Below are 24330 nucleotides of genomic sequence, written 5' to 3' on the forward strand. Positions count from 1 at the left end.
TCTATCTGATATTTACAGGGCGGAGGAGGTACATCTATCTGATATTCACAGGGCGGAGCAGGTACATCTATCTGATATTTACAGGGCGGACCAGGTACATCTATCTGATATTTACAGGGCGGACCAGGTACATCTATCTGATATTTACAGGGCAGACCAGGTACATCTATCTGATATTTACAGGGCGGAGCAGGTACATCTATCTGATATTTACAGGGCGGACCAGGTACATCTATCTGATATTGCTCTGGGCATTCTTAACATGAATTTGCAAAATATGATTGAAATGGCTGCGGCGATTGTGGAGGGGGGGGGGCATGTCATAGAATGGGTAGGGCCGGGTGGGATGTCGCCCGCCTCCTGCGGGTGGACAGAAAGGTTATTAAAAGGACTTTGTTGCTGTAGACTGGGGCATGCAGGACTAAGTCTACAGGTTATATTATATTTGATTTTATTATATTTGGTAGACTTGAGGTGGACGGACTGAGTCTACATGTTATATATTTTATGATATTTAATATGTTTTAACTCTGTTTACATAAATGCCGCGACCTTTTAACCCCTTCAGTGGCGGGTTTCTTACCATCCTGTCAGACCCACTAGGCCAGGATTTTAAATGGGCCAATCATTTAATTTCAACTCATTTTGCAGCCGCGTTCCAAGAGCCATAACTTTTTCATTTCCCCATTGACACGGCCATGTGAGGGCTTGTTTTTTGCGGGACATGTTTAACTTTTTGATGACATCATTTTTGGGTATATATAATGTATTGCATAACTTTTGTAAAAAAAAATTGGTGAGAGATTGGGGGAAAAAGGTATTCTGCCATTAGTTTTTTGGATTCCATGTTTACGGCGTTTGGCGTGCAGAATAAATAGTGTGATAACGTTATTCTCTGAGTCACACGATTCTGGTGATGCCGAGTTTATACGTTTTTTTATGTTTTGCTATTTTTGTACATTTAAAACATTTTTTTTTCTTAAAGGTTTGCTGTTGTGTCTCCACATTCCAAGAGCCGTAATAATGTTATTCCCATTACCAGCGCTCTAGACGGCCGTGTTTATTGCGGGATAAACTCCAGTCTTCATTTATCTCATTTTTGGAACATGTAAAAGTTTGATCGCTTTTTATTCCTTTTTTTCGAGTGGCAAAATTAACAAAATCTGTAATTCTGGCGTGTTTTTTATTTTTATTTTTTACTGCATTCTCTGAGCAGTATAAATAATGTATTACAGTTATTCTCCAGGCCGGTACGATTATACCGAAGTGTAAGAGTTTTGTTTTCTTTTTCACACTTAAAAAAAAAAGTAATAAATAAAAGTTTAAATCCCCCTCCTTTTGCCATATCTATAATAAAAAAATCTAAATCATAAAAGAAAAATACACATTTGGTATCGCCGCTTCCGTAAAAGTCCGAGATATCAAAGTAGTGCATTATTTGTCCCGCATGGTGAACATAGTCCGAAAAAAAAAAGAACGCCACAAATGCGCTTTTTCAGTCACCCTGTCTCCCAGAAAAAAAAGGAATAAAAAGCGATCAAAAAGTCATATGTATTCCAAAATGGTACCAACATAAACTACAGGACGTCCCGCAAAAAATGAGCCCTCGCTCAAGTAGGTCGACGGAAAAATAAAAAAGTTATTGCGCGCAGAAGATGCAGCAGAAAATACTTTTAAAAAATTAAATGTCTTTGAAAAAAAAAATACAAGAACTACAGCAAAAAAAAACCGATACAAATTTGGTATCGCAGTAATCGTACTGACCTGTAGAATAAAGATATCAGGTCATTTGTGTTGCAGCTTGTGCGCCGTAGAAACAAAACGCACCGAAAGATGGCGGAATGTCGTTTTTTTTTTCATTTTACTCCACTAAGAATTTTGTAAAAGTTTTTGTAATACATTATATGACACATTAAATAGCACCATTGAAAACTACAACTCGTCCCGCAAAAAACAAGCCCTCATACAGCGACGGCGATGGATAAATAAAGGAGCTATGATTTTTTAAACTGGGGGAGGAAAAAAAGAAATGGGGAAAAAAGAAAAAAAAAGGGGCCGTGTCATTAAGGGGTTAAATAATATACTAACGTCCTTCTCTGGGTCATTACGATGCACGGATACCACGTGTAATGTTATTTTTAATTTTTTACAAAGTAAAGGGAGACAAGTGCTTTTATTTTTTTACCTTTTTTTTGTCCCTTTAGGGGACTTCGACAGAGACCCATCAGGACCCCCTGATCACATTTAGGGGGTCCGATGGTGACAGACTGCAGCATTTAAAGGGTTTTCTCTGATCTCTGCTGTAAGAGCTGGTGCCTGGCTGTCCTCTGACAGAGGGAGCCCTCTCCCTCTGTCAGCCCTTTACATGCTGCAGTCACAGACTGCAGCATGTAAAGGGTTAACACAGCAGAGATAGGAGGTTTTCTTTGATCTCTGCTGAAAAAGCTGATGCCTGGCTGTCCTCTGACAGCCAAGCACCAGCTCTCCCTCTCACAGAGACCATCAGCTTACTTCTGACAAACCGATGGTCTCTATGGCAACCTGTAAACAAACTAGTGCAGGGGTTTGAAATTAAAAGCGGCAAGTTTCCAGCCAGATCGGCATTATCTCCCTGCTTCAAAGTCCTGCACTGTTCTGTGTGGGTCTGTTCAGGCAGAGCACCATGCCACAGCTTGTGGCATGGTGCTCTGCAGCTCCCATAGGGATACATAGCCCGGAAATTCTCCGGCCTTTATCGGTATGGGCAGTGGAGCTCGTCCCGGAAAATTTCCGGGCGTGCCACTCAAGGGGTTAGTCCAGATTCAGACTTCGTGTACGTTATTTTTCCCGGTTAAGATAAAGGATATTTGTAGCCTAAGATACGATGTAATCACTGCTAGGGCTCAGGAATACCCCCAGAAATCACTGTCTGTGACCGCAGCTCTCCGTACAATCCACAAATACAAGTTGTAGCCGTATCATGCAGAGAAGCCGTATATCTACACAATCCAGAAACCCCGGCGTCTTCTCTGGGCCAAAGCGCATGTGCAGCGGACTGAGGAAAAAACTAAAACTCGCGATGGTCAAATGAATCAAAATGGGAAATTTTTCTTTGAAACCACAGATGCCATGTCCTGCAGACTCAAGAGGACAGGAACCATCAAGCTTCTTATCAATGCACAGTCCTGCCTCTCTGATGGTATGGGGGGGGGGGGGGGGGTTAGTGCTTATAGCATGGGCAGCTTACACATCCTGAGAGGCATTATCAGTGCTGACAGTATATAGAGGTTGTAGGACAACATCTGTTCCATCCAGACATCATCTCTCAGAGAAGACCTTGTCTATTTCAGATAATGCTAAACTACATCCATCACAACAGCATGGCTTCACAGAAGAGTCCAGAAGTGAACCAGCCGCCTGCAGTCCAGACCTTCCGCCATATACTGCATCCATCACAACAACATGGCTTCACAAAAGAGTCCAGAAGTGAACCAGCCACCTGCAGTCCAGACCTTCCACCATATACTGCATCTATCACAACAGCATGGCTTCACAGAAAAATCCGGAAGTGAACCAGCCGCCTGCAGTCCAGACCTTCCGCCATATACTGCATCCATCACAACAACATGGCTTCACAAAAGAGTCCAGAAGTGAACCAGCCGCCTGCAGTCCGGACCTTCCACCATATACGGCATCCATCACAACAGCTTCAGAGAATAGTCTGGAAGTTAACCAGCCACCTGCAGTCCGGTCCTTCCACCAATAGAAAACATTTGGTGTTCGAGATGTTACTGGCCGCACTCTAGGGGACATATAATGTGTTGGTGATGTTGCTGGCTGCACTCTGGGGGACACATAATGTGTTGGGGATGTTACTGGCTGTACTGTGCAGGACATATAATGTGTTGGAGATGTTACTGGTCGCACTCTGGGGGACATATAATGTGTTGTAGATGTTACTGGCCGCACTCTGGGGGACATATAATGTGTTGTAGATGTTACTGGCCGCACTCTGGGGGACATATAATGTGTTGGAGATGTTACTGGCTGCACTCTGGGGGACATATAATGTGTTGGAGATGTTACTGGCTGTACTCTGCAGGACATATAATGTGTTGGAGATGTTACTGGTCGCACTCTGGGGGACATATAATGTGTTGTAGATGTTACTGGCCGCACTCTGAGGGACATATAATGTGTTGTGGATGTTACTGGTCGCACTCTGGGGGACATATAATGTGTTGGAGATGTTATTGGCCGCACTCTAGGGGACATATAATGTGTTGAAGATGTTATTGGCCGCACTCTAGGGGACATATAATGTGTTGGAGAGGTTACTGGCTGCACTCTGGGAGACATATAATGTGTTGGAGATGTTACTGGCTGCACTCTGGGGGACATATAATGTGTTGTAGATGTTACTGGCCGCACTCTGGGGGACATATAATGTGTTGTGGATGTTACTGGTCGCACTCTGGGGGACATATAATGTGTTGGAGATGTTATTGGCCGCACTCTAGGGGACATATAATGTGTTGAAGATGTTACTGGCCGCACTCTGGGGGACATATAATGCGTTGGAGATGTTACTGGCCGCACTCTGGAGGACATATAATGTGTTGGAGATGCTACTGGCTGCACTCTGGGGGACATATAATGTGTTGGAGATGCTATTTGCCGCAATCTGGGGGACATATAATGTGTTGGAGATGTTACTGGCCGCACTCTGGGGGACATATAATGTGTTGGAGAGGTTACTGGCTGCACTCTGGGAGACATATAATGTGTTGGAGATGTTACTGGCTGCACTCTGGGGGACATATAATGTGTTGGAGATGTTACTCGCTGCATTCTGGATGACATATAATGTGTTGGAGAGGTTACTGGCTGTATTCTGGGGGACATATAATATGTTGGGGATGTTACTGGGTGCACTCTGGGGGACATATAATGTGTTGGAGATGCTACTGGCTGCACTCTGGGGGACATATAATGTGTTGGAGATGCTACTGGCTGCACTCTGGGGGACATATAATGTGTTGGAGATGCTACTGGCTGCACTCTGGGGACATATAATGTGTCGGAGATATCACTGGCCGCACTCTGGGGGACATATAATGTGGTGGAGATGTTACTGGCTGCACTCTGGGGGACATATAATGTGTTGGAGATGCTACTGGCTGCACTCCGGGGGACATATATTGTGTTGGAGATGCTATTCGCCGCAATCTGGGGGACATATAATGTGTTGGAGATGTTACTGGCTGCACTCTGGGGGACATATAATGTGTTGGAGATGTTACTGGCTGCACTCTGGGGGACATATAATGTGTTCGTGATTTTACTGGCCGCACTCTGGGGAACATATAATGTGTTGGAGAGGTTACTGGCCGCACTCTGGAGGACATATAATGTGTTGTAGAGGTTACTGGCTGCACTCTGGGAGACATATAATGTGTTGGAGATGTTACTGGCTGCAGTCTGGGGGACATATAATGTGTTGGAGATGCTACTGGCTGCACTCTGGGGGACATATAATGTGTTGGAGATGCTACTGGCTGCACTCTGGGGACATATAATGTGTCGGAGATATCACTGGCCGCACTCTGGGGGACATATAATGTGGTGGAGATGTTACTGGCTGCACTCTGGGGGACATATAATGTGTTGGAGATGCTACTGGCTGCACTCCGGGGGACATATATTGTGTTGGAGATGCTATTCGCCGCAATCTGGGGGACATATAATGTGTTGGAGATGCTACTGGCTGCACTCTGGGGGACATATAATGTGTTGGAGATGTTACTGGCCGCACTCTGGGGGACATATAATGTGTTCGTGATTTTACTGGCCGCACTCTGGGGGACATATAATGTGTTGGAGAGGTTACTGGCCGCACTCTGGGGGACATATAATGTGTTGTAGAGGTTACTGGCTGCACTCTGGGAGACATATAATGTGTTGGAGATGTTACTGGCTGCAGTCTGGGGGACATATAATGTGTTGGAGATGTTACTGGCCGTACTCTGGGGGACATATAATGTGTTGGAGATGTTACTGGCTGCACTCCGGGGGACATATAATGTGTTGTACCGCTCCACCAGAGACAAAGTCTAATTGCATGGGTTCATTATGCTCCATGGGTTCTACGGATGATGCAAAGGGTAGCTCACTCGAGGCAAAGGATGGTTCCCTTGCCCGCTCTCTCAACCGCTGACCAATCCGTATGGCTAGGGACATGGCCTCGTCAAGAGCTCTGGGTGTGGGATGTGAAACCATGAGATTTTTTATTTTGTCGCAAAGCAAAATTGACTCTGCAATGCGGGATCATTCCACTGTAAATTATTTGACCAACGGCGAAACTCTACGCAAAAGTGCTCAATATGCAATTTCCCCTGACATAGGCTTCTGATCTTACCCTCCTCCAGGGATACCCCATTGGGGGTCATCCTAGATCAGGCCCAAAGCCGAAAAAGGAATCCATCGACAAAAAAGCCTCAGAGGTGGGAGGCAATGAAAATGCCCAGGCCTGAGGATCTTCCTGCAACCTGGAGATTACCAGCCCTCCCCTCTGAGACTCATCACAGAAGAAACAGGGGGCAGTTTAAAGTACACTGCAGTTGATATTACTATGCAGTGTAGAACAGTGCGCACCAGAACAGGAGTACGAAAACCAGTATGTGAAGCCCGTGCAACACAAGAGTACTACGCTCAGCACGGCGACAGGGAACGTACACACTGCTGGAAATAGACCCACAACCCGCATCACTCCAGGCAGAAGGAAGCCTGGCCCTAACCTAGCAGGGGGATGAAGGGTCCCTGCCTAGAAGCGGAGTAATCGCCTCAATAGAGGCGGCTCCACAGTCTACATCCTGGGCCCTGATTGTCCCCATAGGGGCCCCTGGAGCGATGAACCGAAAAGCAAAGCAATACAGAAAAGAAAGCTGCATATACAACTGGAAAGTGAACCGCAGCAACTTATCTGGAAGTAGCAGTACACCCAGCACAGAGAGGCTCCACTCTCACTACTCTTCTATGGAGCTGAATAAGCAGCACTGAGCACAAGGAGGGGTGAGAATATAAAGCTACTCCACACCTGATGACTAGTGTAGCAATTAGAGAAGCACACCTGCAACCTTCTCCCAGGCATGACTAATCCAGCATGCATCCATGCAGCAAAGGCAGACAGAACTAGCAGACTCTGCACATGGAGCATTAACCCTTGTCCTGCATAACAAGGTGACAGGTCTTGGCCTGCATCGAGGCGACCATGCCACAACGCTGTTGCGAACAACAAGCTGTGACAGTACCTCCCGTCTGAGAAGGGGCCTTTGGACACTTAGGTCCTAGTTTAGCAGGATTCCACTTATGAAAATTCCGATGTAAACGGTCTGCATTGACCCTAGCCACTGGAACCCACGTCCTCTCCTCAGGAGCGTACCCCCGCCAATGCACCAGAAACTCCAGCGAAATCCTGATTCGGCAAGAGTCAATGATGCGGTTGCCCTCGAACTGCATATTCCCATCAACAAACACTGGCGAAGGAGGTTGACGACCCTCGTCCGGGGTATACCACTTTCTTAAGTAACGACTTGTGGAACACATCGGTGATCTTTAGTGACGTGGGAGTCTCCAATCTGAAGGACACCGGATTAATGCCCTCAGTGATCTTAAAAGGACCAATAAACCGTGGCCCCAGCTTAAAAGATGGTTGTTTAAGCTTGATCTTCCTTGTGGACAACCAGACTAAATCAACCACCTGCAAGCTAACCCCCTCAGACCGACTGTTATCCGCCACTCTCTTAACTGTGTCTCCCTCGGGGGATGGCAAGTCTGTGATAAAATCCAAGGACAGATCAGCCCCGGGTCTCTCTGGTACCGGTAGAGGCAGCAACTTCCCCGCTGGGAGATGCCGAGTGACTTGGCTCTAGCACAGACCTCGCATACCGTCACAAAACAGAGGCATCGCCATCACAGTCACGATGATTGCTGTGCCACACGCCAGTAAGACGCTCGCGGTATCCTGCCCTCATATATACACCCTACTTACCGTCGTACAGAACGAGCTCTGCTACATCATATTCTCTCATAGACTCTCACCCCTAAAAGCAATGTCGGAGTCTATCTGCAGCTGTGAAGATTGTGATTACTTGAAGTGTCATGGCTGACATGACCATGAGCACCCCCAGCTGTGCAGTCTGTGCAAACACACCATCAGAAAAACAGGATCTGTCAACTGACACAAACCTCGAGGCGCGTGGAGCAGAGAGAAGAAGGACTGAAGAATGGAGGAAAAGTAGGAAGATGGCAGAACTTGGCGCCTGCGAGTGCTGGAACCTCACACTGACCTGCGCCTTCCTGTCAGGATGGAGAGCAGCATCCCCTTCACTAGAGGTTTATATTAGCATGGAGATCAGCGTCCCCTTCACTAGAGGTTCCCATCAGCATGAAGAGCAGCGTCCCCTTCACTAGAATTATATATCAGGATGGAGAGCAGCGTCACCTTCACTAGAGGTTCACATCAGCATGGAGAGCAGCATCAACTTCACTAGAGGTTTATGTCAGGATGGAGAGCAGCGTCACCTTCACTAGAGGTTCACGTCAGCATGGAGAACAGCGTCCCCTTCACTAGAGGTTCACATCAGCATGGAGAGCAGCGTCCCCTTCACTAGAGGTTCACATCAGCATGGAGAGCAGCGTCCCCTTCACTAGAGGTTGACATCAGCATGGAGAGCAGCGTCACCTTCACTAGAGGTTCACATCAGCATGGAGAGCAGCGTCACCTTCACTAGAGGTTCACATCAGGATGGAGAGCAGCGTCACCTTCACTAGAGGTTTATGTCAGGATGGAGAACAGCGTCACCTTTACTAGAATTATACATCAGGATGGAGAGCAGCGTCACCTTCACTAGAGGTTCACATCAGTATGGAGAGCAGCGTCACCTTCCCTAGAATTATACATCAGGATGGAGAGCAGCGTCACCTGCACTAGAGATTTATGTCAGGATGGAGAGCAGCGTCACCTTCACTAGAGGGTCACATCAGGATGGAGAGCAGCGTCACCTTCACTAGAGGGTCACATCAGGATGGAGAGCAGCATCACCTTCACTAGAGGTTTATGTCAGGATGGAGAGCAGCGTCACCTTCACTAGAGGTTTTGGGGTGAATATTAGGCAATGCGGCTACAGTCCGACTGTGTTAGATTGTTTTGTAGTTGTGTGCTGTGATGGGCGCACACGCCGCTGCAGTAATGGGGTCTCCTTACCTTCCATTCTTGGGGTCCCTCCTGGTCTTTCTGTTCCGACTGTAAAACAGAAACATTCGGTTACTCTACCAGTGAACCCTCTTGGGCCGGAGCGCAGCGAGCAGCAGTGTGGCCCAAAGTCAATGGCAGTGGCGACTATCTCCGGTGGTCCTACTGATGTGTGGCCCCCCGCTACCATTCGCTTCAGCTGCTAGCATGTCTGCATGATAGATTGTCAAATGATCCCATTAACTCCTTGATGACCAAAGATTTTGCTTTTTTTTTTTTTTTCGTTTTTTTCATCTCCGCCTTTCAAGAGCCGTAACTTTTTAATTCCTCATTTGCCGGCCGGCCGAGGGTTTGTTGTCCACGGGGGCCAGCTGTATCTGTAACTTAACCTTTTAATGCACCGTATAATGTATGAAAAGCTTTTAAAAATGCAGAGAAGTTTTTTAAAAAAGCATTTGCCCCATTTTTGGTGGGTGCGGTCTTCGCGGCGTCCGCTGCTGTAACGGGCGCTGCACTTTGTTCTCCCAGAACTTAGAGTTTTTGTTATATTTAAGACATTTTTCTTCCTCGATGCATTCTGAGGGCCGTATCATCCATTGTTCTGCCGCGTGGGTCATGTGAGCTGCACTTTAGATTACCGCCATTTTGGGAAACATACATCTTCTTGATAACTTTTTATTCAAATTTGTTGGAGCAAAAAAAAAAAAAGTGTAATTGTGGCATTTTGTCCTTCACCATCCGGGATAAGGATTGGGAGATGTTAATACTTTGGACTTTTACATGGAAAGACCAAATATGTCGGATTGTTATTCGTTTAGATATTTTAACGAGGAAAAGGTTTGTTTGTTTTACTTTTAACATTTGGTAAAAAAAGACAAAAAAAATCCTTTGTTAAATATTTTTACAGAGGGGACTTGAACTTGGGATCACCTGATCACATCTACTATATACTGTCATATTTCAGGATCAATTTTTGATGTTGCCTGGAGCAGAGCTTGGGAGGTATTTATGGCAGCCCTGGGCTTTGCGTGCTGCAGTTAACTCTTTACATGCTGCGGTCAAAGCTGACTGCATGTCTAAACAGTCAGCGGGAAGGAGGGACCTGTTCCTGTTCCCCATCGGCACCCCACACAATTGCTACGATGGAGGTGGTGGTGGGGGGGGGGGGCAGTATTACTAATGGAGCCACTATCACTGCTTGGGCCACTATTACTAATGGGGCCCCTATGGGGGTTACTATTACTACTGTGGCCATTAAGGCAGTCCCTATTACTATTGTGGACACTATTGCTCTTTCACTTTAGACAAGTCTCAATCTTTTTGTGGAGTGGGGGGGGGGAACACCAATTCAAATTTCGAACTCAGGTAGCATAGCGGTGAGATAGCTACAATGGTGGCCCTGAAGAAGGGTGGACGCTTCATGGTTGGCCCACTTAAGTACCTGCACAGGGATGCGGCCTTAATTTTGAGTAAACTAGGAGGTGTCAATCCTTCTGAAGGCATAAAATGCAATAGCGGCACCAACATCTGGTGCGGTGGGGGCTGCAGGGGCGTCAAGCAGCTCCTGGAAGAAGCTTTATCTTTGCTATAGACTCGCCATCCTCTCCTGGGTGAAGCTGTTGTCGGCCCATAGGGAATGAAGAGTCAAGGTGCTGACGGCCCCTCATCCCAGCGATCAGTAGGGGCTCAGCGGGCAGACCTTTACTGATACCATTCTAATAGAACATCGTCTTTAGACTGTGAAATATTACCAGTAACAAATTTTCAGATTTGGAGACACAAAATGCACCTCAGGCTCCTCCCATTACAAACAGGGGATATTATGGAAGGAGAACCTGAAGCGTATAGTCAGCATCTACAAATATGTGCATGGAAGTAATCCAGCCTTGAACCTGAGTATCAGGCGTCGCTCCCCACAGCGCCACCCATAGGGACCTGTCTCCCCTCCTGGATACTACTTACTATGAAGAGCGGTGGTCATCTCCTCTGCGGGGGGCGAGGCCGTCATGTCATTTAGCAGGGAGTTCAGCTCTCCTGTAGATGAAATGATGGTCAAACACGTCAGCAGCATTCCAAAATCAGAGCTAAAGTGCAAAAAAATATTTTAACTTTATAAGAAATAAGTAAAATGATGACAAGACTACCTAACATGCCAGGCGAGCAGGTCCCAGCCACCGCCGGGGAGGAGCGCAGGTCCCAGCCACCACCGGGGAGGAGCGCAGGTCCCAGCCACCACCGGGGAGGAGCGCAGGTCCCAGCCACCACCGGGGAGGAGCGCAGGTCCCAGCCACCGCCGGGGAGGAGCGCAGGTCCCAGCCACCGCCGGGGAGGAGCGCAGGTCCCAGCCACCACCGGGGAGGAGCGCAGGTCCCAGCCACCACCGGGGAGGAGCGCAGGTCCCAGCCACCGCCGGGGAGGAGCGCAGGTCCCAGCCACCGCCGGGGAGGAGCGCAGGTCTCAGCCACCGCCGAGGAGGAGCGCAGGTCCCAGCCACCGCCGGGGAGGAGCGCAGGTCCCAGCCACCGCCGGGGAGGAGCGCAGGTCCCAGCCACCGCCGGGGAGGAGCGCAGGTCCCAGCCACCGCCGGGGAGGAGCGCAGGTCCCAGCCACCGCCGGGGAGGAGCGCAGGTCCCAGCCACCGCCGGGGAGGAGCGCAGGTCCCAGCCATCGCCGGGAAGGAGCGCAGGTCCCAGCCACCGCCGGGGAGGAGCGCAGGTCCCAGCCACCGCCGGGGAGGAGCGCAGGTCCCAGCCACCCCTGGGAGGAGCGTACGTCCCAGACACCCCCGGGAGGAGGGCAGGTCCCAGCCACCCCTGGGAGGAGCGTACGTCCCAGCCACCGCCGGGGAGGAGCACAGGTCCCAGCCACCGCCGGGGAGGAGCGCAGGTCCCAGCCACCGCCGGGGAGGAGCGCAGGTCCCAGCCACCGCTGGGGAGGAGCGCAGATCCCAGCCACCCCTGGGAGGAGCATACGTCCCAGCCACCGCCGGGGAGGAGCGCAGGTCCCAGCCACCGCCGGGGAGGAGCGCAGGTCCCAGCCACCCCTGGGAGGAGCGTACGTCCTAGCCACCGCCGGGGAGGAGCGCAGGTCCCAGCCACCCCTGGGAGGAGCGTACGTCCCAGACACCCCCGGGAGGAGGGCAGGTCCCAGCCACCGCCGGGGAGGAGCGTACGTCCCAGACACCCCCGGGAGGAGGGCAGGTCCCAGCCACCCCTGGGAGGAGCGTACGTCCCAGCCACCGCCGGGGAGGAGCGCAGGTCCCAGCCACCGCCGGGGAGGAGCGCAGGTCCCAGCCACCGCCGGGGAGGAGCGCAGATCCCAGCCACCCCTGGGAGGAGCGTACGTCCCAGCCACCGCCGGGGAGGAGCGCAGGTCCCAGCCACCGCCGGGGAGGAGCGCAGGTCCCAGCCACCCCTGGGAGGAGCGTACGTCCTAGCCACCGCCGGGGAGGAGCGCAGGTCCCAGCCACCCCTGGGAGGAGCGTACGTCCTAGCCACCGCCGGGGAGGAGCGCAGGTCCCAGCCACCCCTGGGAGGAGCGTACGTCCCAGACACCCCCGGGAGGAGGGCAGGTCCCAGCCACCGCCGGGGAGGAGCGTACGTCCCAGACACCCCCGGGAGGAGGGCAGGTCCTAGCCACCGCCGGGGAGGAGCTGATAGGGGCTAAAAGGGTTAATATATGTTGCTTAGCAATCCATTTGAGAAAAATAAGGATGAATACTGCAATATTTTATGTGTAAAAGAACTGATGACTATTTTGAGGAACAAGCCTGTGGTTTCCTGTCTTGAGCTCTACGCCTGACCTGAGTGGAATCAGGAAGGTCACCAGAGCAGATGTCCTTTAGTTTATCAAGAAATGGCTTAACCACAGAGAGTTATCAGTTCCTAAAAAGAATGTGCTTGTCTAAGTCATATGTGGAATCACAAGTTTTTCCCTGTTTAACCACAAGTCGCATCCTGCGAGGGCGACTGTCTATAAAAACCAAGACATACAGAAAATAAACAGAGTTCATTGCTTCAACCATATACTGTGTGTATTGGTCAATGCTTTGTCTCCAGAGCGCTCGTACCTAGGTCAATTTGGAAACGGACAACATCACTGACCAGTCTGTTTGAGCAGACTAACCCCCGACAGTTCTTGGCGCCCAACGTGGGGCAGGGCTTATCTTTACGGGACATCGCAACCAGTAGACTGAAACAAACTCCTGGCCCGTTGACGTGGACACTGGATCCTGAGACCCCAGACTAAAAACACCGGTGTAAAGGTAAGAGATTGTCTTACTATTATACAGTCTGGATTCTTTAGATCTGTGTCTCTAACGGACTAGAGGTTAGTTGTTGCCTGTTTCAATATATTTTCTGCCCCGCCCATATTTTAGAGTGAATAGGTTCATTTAACTGTCCTAGACGGAAGAACTCACTCATTGGGACTTAAAGAGTCATGTTGTCTGTATTGGAGATTGAATTAAATGTCATTATTATAGTCTCATTTCTGGCAGTCATATTGTTACTCTGGATCTGTTATAATATTACTAAAAGTTCCCTAAGAGGCGAAGTCTGGTCTCCCCTGAATCCTAGTGTTTGAAGTTGACCACGTTTTAGTTCTGTAAATCTATTCCGGGACAGGGAACTGTGTGTTCCCAGATAGTCTCAGTGATTATCTTAGTTTACTGTGTGAAATATACGTCCTGCATACTTAGTGAAGAATAGTTGAAACTGGTCAAACATGGGGTCTGAACAATCTAAGACATATCAGACTCCTATTGAAATAATTAAAGATAGAGAAAGGGAGGACATTTGCAGACAAGCCTATAAAGTTTACAAACGTATAGGCCTTAAGAAGGCGGGAACATTCAATTATGAATTTTGGTCACAATATGAGGATAAGCATAGAAAGGAAATAAGAAATAAGGGTTTGGAAAAAGGCATGAAGGCTATTCTGGACTGCTCTAAAACAGCAGAAGACGAACACTGGGACTCCGAGTCCCGAGGCGAGGGCATTTTAGTTTATTGTCCTATGGCCCGGCCACCAATAGACGTTCCCATGGAAACCCCTACGGTTCCATTGGCCCCTCCTGTCGTCCCGGCCGCTCCACCAATGTCTCCAAATAATCCCTTTAATTCTCTGTATCCCAATTTGCCGCCCCTGCCCCCTACGTATCCACAGGCTACTGCCCAGATGGATACACCTCCCTACAGCCTTCAATCAGGACCCCCGGGCCCTGAAGTAAATAGGGGTCCGGCTTGGGATTGTCCACGTTGTGGTCAACAGAATGCCTGTCTTAGAGAACTCTGTACGGTATGTGGGACTCCACGTCCCAGGGACCAGTGTAGACAACCGGTTCCCTTGTTCCCCGTTACAACCTCCACTACCCATTATAGAGAACCAAACAGACCGAGTCCACCATTGGGCACGGTCAGACAAGAGGGCACCGACGGACCATCGTCTTCTAATGACAGACCCACGGACGCAAATAGACCAACTCCCGGGTCTACAGTCACTACATGGCGACCCTGGAGCGCCACAGACCAGATGGCACTGTGTCAGCAACTGCCCGATCCCCAGTAAGAGCCAGCAGCTTTCCATAGAAAGTTGGAAGTCATACAGAAAAACTACTCTGCCACTTGGACAGACATGGAATGTCTTATGAATGTAAAATGTCCTCTGGGCCTTTACAATAGTATTGCCCAATTTTGTGGTCTGGAAGAACGCCCAGATGACCCCCAGACATTACTTAGTGGTACTCAATATGTGGACAAGGTTAAAGGGGTTGTCCCGCGGCAGCAAGTGGGTCTATACACTTCTGTATGGCCATATTAATGCACTTTGTAATATACATTGTGCATTAATTATGAGCCATACAGAAGTTATAAAAAGTTTTATACTTACCTGCTCCGTTGCTGGCGTCCTCGTCTCCATGGTGCCGACTAATTTTCGGCCTCTGATGGCCAAATTAGCCGCGCTTGCGCAGTCCGGGTCTTCTGCTTTCTTCTATGGAGCCTCTCGTGCAGGTCCCTGCATCGGGGTTGTCTCGCGCCGAATGGGGGGTGGGGGTTGAAAAAAAAAAAAACCCGTTTCGGCGCGGGACAACCCCTTTAAGGCCTGGTTTAAGGATAAAGCCCAAGAAAGACGTACAGCCCTAACCCAGTGTAGACAGAACAAGGGCGAGTCTATTGAATGTTACTTTGGCCGTTTAGAGGAAGTAGGCAGAGATCTGGGTTTGTATGATTGTCCAAAGGCCATACGTAATGCTGCTTTTTGTGAAGCCTTTATGCAAGGAATAGATAAGCGCCTGTCCGACCGCGTTAAAGCATGTACCCCCGATTGGCGACAGGCCAGACCGCGTGATCTATATAAGAAAGCTGTAGGATTTGTCATGGACACAGAAGACCACGCAAAGGGTGTTATGGTTAAACATTACACCATGGAGGGGGACACAGCCCGACTTAAAGACCCCAGGCGGGAGACCCGTAAGTGTTATAACTGCGGGAAGACTGGACACTTGGCCCGTAATTGTCGGGCCCCTAAACGCCCTAGACAGAACATGTCAGACGAAAGGGGGCAACAGGGAAGTACGGCCAATACCACATCATCCCGCCCACAGGGAAACAACGGGTATACCAATTACCAATGAAGGTCTGGCACTCCTTCCCCCGTGTCCCTTATAGTTACTGACACATGTGGACCACAAATTTTTCAGCCTCTAAAAATCCAGGGGAAGGAGGTGCCCTTTTTAATTGACACAGGGGCCACTAAATCATGTGTCAGTACCTCACAAGTCAATGACCTTAGTATTCCCCTCTCAGACTCCATAGCCATAGCCGTTGGAGTGTCCGGTGAACCAACACCCATGCGTGAGACCGAACCCATAGAAGTCTCCTTTCAAGGGTCACGAGTCCTCACTCGCTTCCTGGTGTCACCCGCTGGGGATTGCATCATGGGAACCGATGTGATGGGACCCCTGGGGTGCTGTATTCAGCTCCATCCTTCCGGTGAGGCTCATGTCAGTACCTCCGCGGCCGACCACCAGGTATTCTGTCTCATGGCAGCAGACTTGGTCACTCCGCCTCCTTCTTGTACTGTATATGTGTTGACCCCAGAAGATACACAGGTTCTCTCAGCAGTACCAGAGACCCTATGGGCAAAAGGGAAGACAGACTTGGGGCGTCTCCACGTACCCCCAGTCATGGTGTATCTCAAAGATGGGGAAAAAGCCCCCATGATTCGCCAGTATCCCCTAGCCATGGCACAGGAAGATGCAATAGCCTCCACTATTACAGAGTTATGTGCCTTGAATGCTTTAAAACCTTGCGTCTCACCCGCTAACACGCCACTCTTCCCGGTTAAAAAGAAAAGCAAGAAAGGCGAACCTGATACCTACCGGATGGTTCACGATCTAAGAGAAATTAATAAGGTGACCATCCTAGAGACACCTCTGGTTCCCAATCCATACACCTTGTTGTCCACCATACCCTCCGGAACCTGTTGGTACACTCTGGTCGATCTTGCCAATGCATTCTTTTCTGTCCCCCTACACCACGATTGCCAGTACCTGTTTGCCTTCACGTTCCGAGGAAAACAGTACTGCTGGACTGTCCTACCACAAGGGGCACAAAACAGCCCAAATCAATTCACCCAATGTATGAGGCTTGTACTTGATGCATGGACGGTCCCACCGGGTGTGGCCCTGCTTCAGTATGTTGATGATCTCCTACTCTGTGCACCGGACAGACCTGCCTGCGTTGCGGCCTCACTCAGCCTCCTTTGTTTTCTTGCAGACAGCGGGTGTAAAGCCAGTAAAGACAAATTACAGTTTTGCAAATCTCATGTTGTGTTTCTTGGTCACTGCCTAGGTCCTGGTACAAAACACCTCACGCCAGAACGTACCAAGGTGGTGGAGGACATGCCACTCCCCGCCTCCCATGCTCAGTTGCGGACATTTCTGGGGTTAGTTTCATATTGTCGGCCGTGGATTCGCTCTGCCTCCATGACCATGCAGCCTCTGTACGACTGCCTGAGTTCTAAGCCATTTGCTTTGACCCCGGAAGCCGAATCAGCTTTCCATCAGCTGAAAATACAGATCACCAGTGCTCCAGCACTGGGTCTGCCAGACTATGATAAACCCTTCCAGATGTTCGTGACTGAGATGGCGGGACATGCTACTGCCGTCCTCACACAAGAGCATGGTGACAAAAAGCGCCCTGTAGCATACTACAGTGCACATCTTGATGCAGTAGCTAGGGGTTCACCCTCCTGTGTACGAGCAGTTCTGGCCGTACAAGCACTGCTTGAGAAAGCTTCTGAGGTGGTCCTAGACTACCCACTTGTGGTCCTCACGCCCCATGACGTACATGGAATTCTGACACAGGTGAGCCGTAGACATCTGTCTCTTGCTAGACAGATCAAAATGGAACTTGCATTACACTCTTCATCCAATGTCTCATTTCAACGTTGCACAACTTTGAATCCGGCCACCTTACTGCCATTAGGTGACACTGATTCAAATGGGGGAGTAAGTACAGGGGACCAGCTTTTCGCGAATTCCCTGACTGATGAGGAGGAGGCCTTTGACGCAGAACACCAGCACGACTGTGCAGCACTCATGGAGCAGGAGACAGCTGGGTTCGCACATGTCACTGATAAACCTCTCCTAAACCCCCACCTTGAAATGTTTGTGGATGGATCACGATACCAGAATGAGATGGGCAGATTTGTGACTGGGTTTGCTGTAGTATCAATGAATGAAGTACTGATAGGCCGCGCCTTGCCCCCACATATGTCAGCACAGGAAGCGGAGCTGTGCGCTCTGACCGAGGCCTGCAAATTAGCCCGGGGAGTCACTGCTAATATCTACACGGACTCCAGGTATGCGTTTGGGGTTGCGCATGACTATGGGCCGATTTGGCGCGCGCGGAGCTTCCTAACAGCTCAGGGTAAGCCAATCAAGAATGGTGATGCAATAAGTCAGTTGATGTCAGCTATCATGCTCCCAAAGCAGGTAGCCATAATAAAGGTAAAAGCACACACCCAAGGGGACTCCTTGGAAAGCAGAGGCAATGAGAAGGCAGACGGAGCAGCTAAGGCTGCAGCCCTGCTGGACTGGAGGACACCCGTGTGCAGAGTTCAGACCAGGTCCTGCCCAGCGGAGGAGGATCCTGAGCCCCCTGCCAAGGACCAGACTCTCTCTGTCCCACCACAGAAGGAGGTGGACCTACTCCCCTCAGGGCAAGAGCAGGAGCGCTGGGCAAGTGCAGGGGCAGTAAAAGGAAATGAAGGTTGGATGATGGGTGCGCGTATGTGTTTACCTGCGGCTGCCTATCCTAGTATGGCCCTTTTGGCTCATGGAAAGGTGCATGCCTCTCGCAATGCCATGGTAGCACTTGTGGAAAAGGTTTGGTATGCTCCGGGATTTGACAGGATGGCAAAGGCATATGTCAAGGCTTGTGAAATCTGTGCACTACACAACCCCGGTCAAGTAGTAAAGACCCCTCGGAAGTGCACTCCGCGACCTTTGTACCCCTTCCAGAGACTACAGATCGACTACATCCAGTTGCCCAGATCAGGTAGGTACGAGTATGTCCTAGTGTGCGTTGATCTGTTTTCTGGGTGGGCTGAGGCATACCCAGTTCCCAGAGCATTGGCACAGGCCACTGCCAAGAAACTTGTGTCAGAGTTGGTGTGCAGATTTGGGGTACCAGAAACCATAGAAAGCGACCGAGGTACTCACTTCACCGGTGAGGTAATGCAAGAAGTCATGTCGGCCTTAGGGGTGGAACAAGCCTTTCACACCCCCTATCATCCGCAGAGCTCCGGAAAAGTGGAAAGACTCAATGGCACCCTCAAACTTAAGATACAAAAAGCCATGGTTGAAACAGGAAAACCTTGGCCCGAATGCCTACCCCTGGCCCTCTACTCAGTACGGACCACGCCAAATAGGAAAACAGGACTGTCTCCTTATGAGATTCTCTTTGGCTCCATACCTAGGTTAGGGCTGTATCACCCACAAGCTCTATCCCTGGGTCATGACAAAGTCACTTCCTTTGTGCAGGACTTATGCCAAAAACTAAAAATAACACACGACCTAGTTTTCTCTTCTATTCCAGATCCGGATAGCTTGGAAGGTTCCCACTCTCTGAATCCCGGAGATTGGGTGGTGGTAAAGAGACACGTCAGAAAGACTTTGGGGCCTCGCTTTGACGGACCATACCAGGTACTGTTAACCACTCCCACCTCGGTCAAGTTAGAAGGCAAACCCACTTGGATCCATGCCTCACACTGCAAGAAAGTTCCAACGCCTCAGCACCACGAGGGGGGTGGAGAATAAGCCCAACCCAGGGTGGGGGAGGGGGATGGCAACCTGGACACCAGCACTGATAGTCTGGATAGGTGTATTATTTACCCTTTGTCTTCTTGAACTACTCTCTTTTCGGGACAACTCCTCACCAACTGTCAATGTAAGAAGAAGATGGACTGGTTGGGCGGAAGGACACCCCAACATGTGGGAATACCTTGCAAAAGACGTACTGAATATCTCCCACATGTGCATGCCCAACCTTCGGAGTGGGGAAGATATTTTACGGACTTGCTTACTGTCTATCCCCACTCCAATAAAGACACTTCGCGATATATATTCAATAGTGCATAATGATAGTGATGTGGAGGAGAGCAATGTTGTCCAGGAAAATACCTTTCTTAATGTATATGAATATTGTCCCCACTGTGATGCGGTCGAACATACACTTTGGTCTAATATGACTCGTTTCCGGGTCAGGAATGTCGCTCCGGCTGAGGTATGCTATAACTTCACGTGTAATAAAGAACATATGGGAGGTTGTGCGCAGAGAACCAGGGTGACTAGTGATTCCCAGAGACTCTGTAATCGCACAGTCGAGCAATGTAGAAAGGTGCAGACTCCTATGCTCTGTAACCACACAGTCCGAAGCCCCAGCCATTTTAGGCACGTCAAATTACCATTAGGCTGGGTCCTGTCCTGCGGTAACCTGACTTACACATACATCCCTGGTAATATCTCTGGTGGGCCGTGTGCACTGGCCAGATTAAGTATACTAATGTACCAAAAACCTAACAGCCCACAACTCACCGACAGACGAAAGAGGGAGGTAGAAGGACTGGATAGCAACTGTGAAGGACCACCCACTCTACTTAGCTACGCAGAACATACGGCACTGGCAGTCAGTATTGTGGGTGTTCCCGGGTTGGCACAATATAACGCAAGAGTAATCAATGGATTAGCATGCGATATGGTAAAGGGCCTGAATGCTACATCACAGGCCTTGGACCTCCTCCTACTAGACATACAAGGAGTCAGGAAAGCAGCTTTACAAAATAGAGCCGCCATAGATTACCTGTTGCTCACAATAAACCACGGATGTGAGGAATTTGAGGGGATGTGTTGTTTCAACCTCTCTGAGCACTCAGAATCCATTCACCAAAGGATCAATACCTTGGGAAAAATAGCTACTAGCATAAAACAGGATAAAGACCAGGGATGGTTTAGTTTTCTTAACACTGCAAATTGGTTTTCTGGTCTGGGAGGATGGTTCATGGGAATCCTACAAAGTATAGTACAGATAATTGTCATGCTGTTGTGTATATATATAGTAATCAAAGTCATAATCTCTTGTGTGGGCAAATGTACGGCAAAAGCCTTTTCAGCCCCTGTGTAGGCCGACCCTTGCTGGATGAAGGTTAGACATACTGTCCAGGGATCTGACTAGGCCATCAGCGCCATCGGGCGATAGAACTGGACCCTGCGTGTGTCTTCCTGATGTCCAAAATGGGGGAATGATGGGGGCTAAAAGGGTTAATATATGTTGCTTAGCAATCCATTTGAGAAAAATAAGGATGAATACTGCAATATTTTATGTGTAAAAGAACTGATGACTATTTTGAGGAACAAGCCTGTGGTTTCCTGTCTTGAGCTCTACGCCTGACCTGAGTGGAATCAGGAAGGTCACCAGAGCAGATGTCCTTTAGTTTATCAAGAAATGGCTTAACCACAGAGAGTTATCGGTTCCTAATAAGAATGTGCTTGTCTAAGTCATATGTGGAATCACAAGTCTAAGTCATATGTGGAATCACAAGTTTTTCCCTGTTTAACCACAAGTCGCATCCTGCGAGGGTGACTGTCTATAAAAACCAAGACATACAGAAAATAAACAGAGTTCATTGCTTCAACCATATACTGTGTGTATTGGTCAATGCTTTGTCTCCAGAGCGCTCGTACCTAGGTCAATTTGGAAACGGACAACATCACTGACCAGTCTGTTTGAGCAGACTAACCCCCGACAGAGCGTACGTCCCAGACACCCCCGGGAGGAGGGCAGGTCCTAGCCACCGCCGGGGAGGTGCGCAGGTCCTAGCCACCCCCGGGAGGAGCACAGAAAAATATAATGTGCTGTGATTTGTCTTTCTCAGTATCGCTGCAAATAATGGTTGCTAGTTTCATGTGAACTTTGTACATTTCACAACGCAATAAAATTGCCCATGTAAGTATGGCCTTAGTGCAGTGGTGGTGAACCAGTAGCACGCAGAGCCCTCCCTGCTGGCATGCGTCGCCGTCGGCCAACCACCAAGATAGTGGAGCTGCGGCCCCTGCCGGTATTCACTCAGCAGCACTGCTATCTGTGCTGATCCTGGCGCACACTATGACGTCAGTGTGCAGTCGGGATCCTCCTCCCCTCTCCCATGACGTCGCGTTCCGCGAGAGCAGGGGGTGTCCAGCAGCACACCGACGTCAGTGTGCACCTGTGATCAGCGCTGCTGGAAGACACGCAGAACAGAAGAGGAGCAGTGCCTCCAAGAGGAGGAGGGGGTAAGTATGTGGATCTCAGGGGTGAAATGGGGGGCCGCCGTGGAGTGTCACTATTACTACTGGGGGCCGCTGTGGGGTGTCACTATTACCTACTGGGGGCCACCATGGGGTGTCACTATTACTACTGGGGGCCGCCGTGGGCATAGGCGTAGCGTCAGGGGGTGCTGGGGTCGCCATGGCGACCCGGCTCGTGAGCTCAGGGGGCCCCGGGGCTGCCCTCCCCATACCCCCATGCACATTCAGTGCATTAATGGCTGACCGTTCTTTCCCCCGCATGATGCGGCAGTAAGAACAGCCAGCCTGAGAGGAAAAGCAGGGAGGTACTTACATGGGCCGGCAGGGGAGGAGGGAGGAGGTCACATGGGATGGCAGGGGAGGAAGTCACATGAGACGGCAGGGCACAGGGATCATGTGCTGCGCCCCCCTGCTTCCTGCTGAACGGGGAAGCTTCTGAGTTTACCTCTCCTGCTGCTGTCACATGGAGGAGAAGTGGACCGAGCCCTGGGGTAAGTGTATATATGTGTGTGTATCTGTCTGTCTCCCTCCTCTATCTCCTATCTATCTCCTATCTATCTCTCTATCTCCTATCTATCTCTCTATCTCCTATCTATCTATCTCTCTCCTATCTATCTATCTCCTATCTATCATCTATCTATCTATCTATCTATCTATCTATCTCCTATCTATCTATCTCATATCTATCATCTATCTATCTATCTATCTATCTATCTATCTCCTATCTATCTATCTATCTCCTATCTATCTATCTACTATCTATCTCCTATCTATCTATCTATCTATCTCCTATCTATCTATCTCATATCTATCATCTATCTATCTATCTCATATCTATCATCTATCTATCTCCTATCTATCTATCTATCTATCTATCTATCTCATATCTATCTATTTCATATCTATCTATCTATCTATCTATCTATCTCCTATCTATCTATCTATCTATCTATCTCCTATCTATCTATCTATCTATCTATCTCATATCTATCATCTATCTATCTATCTATCTATCTATCTATCTCCTATCTATCTTCTATCTATCTATCTATCTCCTATCTATCTTCTATCTATCTATCTCCTATCTATCTGTCTATCTCATATCTATCTATCTATCTATCTATCTATCTATCTCATATCTATCTATCTATTTCATATCTATCTATCTATCTCCTATCTATCTATCTGTCTCCTATCTATCTATCTATCTCCTATCTATCTATCTATCTCCTATCTATCTATCTCCTATCTATCTATCTATCTATCTCCTATCTATCTATCTATCTATCTATCTGTCTCCTATCTATCTATCTATCTCCTATCTATCTCCTATCTATCTCCTATCTATCTCCTATCTATCTATCTATCTCCTATCTATATCTATCTATCTCCTATCTATCTATCTATCTCCTATCTATCTATCTCCTATCTATCTATCTCCTATCTATCTATCTATCTCCTATCTATCTCCTATCTATCTATCTATCTATCTGTTTTCTATCTATCTATCTCATATCTATCTATCTCATATCCATCTATCTATACCTCATATCTATCTATCTATCTATCTATCTCATATCTATCTATCTATCCCCTATTTATCTATCTATCTCCTATCTATCTATCATCTATCTATCTATCTCATATCTATCTCCTATCTATCTATCTCATATCTATCTCCTATCTATCTATCTATCTCCTATCTCATATCTCTCTATCTATTTATCTATCTATCTATCTCATATCTATCTATCTCATATCTATCTATCTATCTATCTATCTCCTATCTATCTCCTATCTATCTCCTATCTATCTCCTATCTATCTATCTCCTATCTATCTATCTATCTATCTCCTATCTATCTATCTATCTATCTATCTATCTCCTATCTATCTATCTATCTATCTATCTCTTATCTATCTATCATCTATCTATCTATCTCATATCTATCTCCTATCTATCTATCTATCTATCTCCTATCTCATATCTATCTATCTACCTACCTATCTAATATCTATCTACCTATCTACCTATCTATCTAGCTATCTAGCTATCTCATATCCATCTATCTATCTCCTATCTATCTATCTCCTATCTATCTCCTATCTATCTATCTCCTATCTATCTATCTATCTATCTCATATCTATCTAGCTATCTCATATCTATCTAGCTATCTCATATCCATCCATCTATCTCATATCCATCCATCTATCTATCTATCTATATCCACCTACCTATCTATCTCTC

The 24330-nt window shown here is 48.4% G+C and overlaps 1 protein-coding gene across 1 annotated transcript in view; it reads right to left on the reverse strand.

Moving 5' to 3' along the window:
* Positions 1–24330, reverse strand: part of OC90 (otoconin 90) — a 184495-nt gene that overhangs the window by 61896 nt on the left and 98269 nt on the right. Inside the window, exons 10-11 of the mRNA XM_066578803.1 lie at positions 11195–11266; positions 9245–9283 (exon numbers count right to left, since the gene is read on the reverse strand). Coding sequence (XP_066434900.1) covers positions 9245–9283; positions 11195–11266 — 111 coding nt within the window. The remainder of the gene's footprint in view (positions 1–9244; positions 9284–11194; positions 11267–24330) is intronic.

This window comes from Eleutherodactylus coqui, chromosome 9 (genome assembly GCF_035609145.1).
Source record: "Eleutherodactylus coqui strain aEleCoq1 chromosome 9, aEleCoq1.hap1, whole genome shotgun sequence".
Lineage (NCBI taxonomy): Eukaryota > Metazoa > Chordata > Amphibia > Anura > Eleutherodactylidae > Eleutherodactylus > Eleutherodactylus coqui.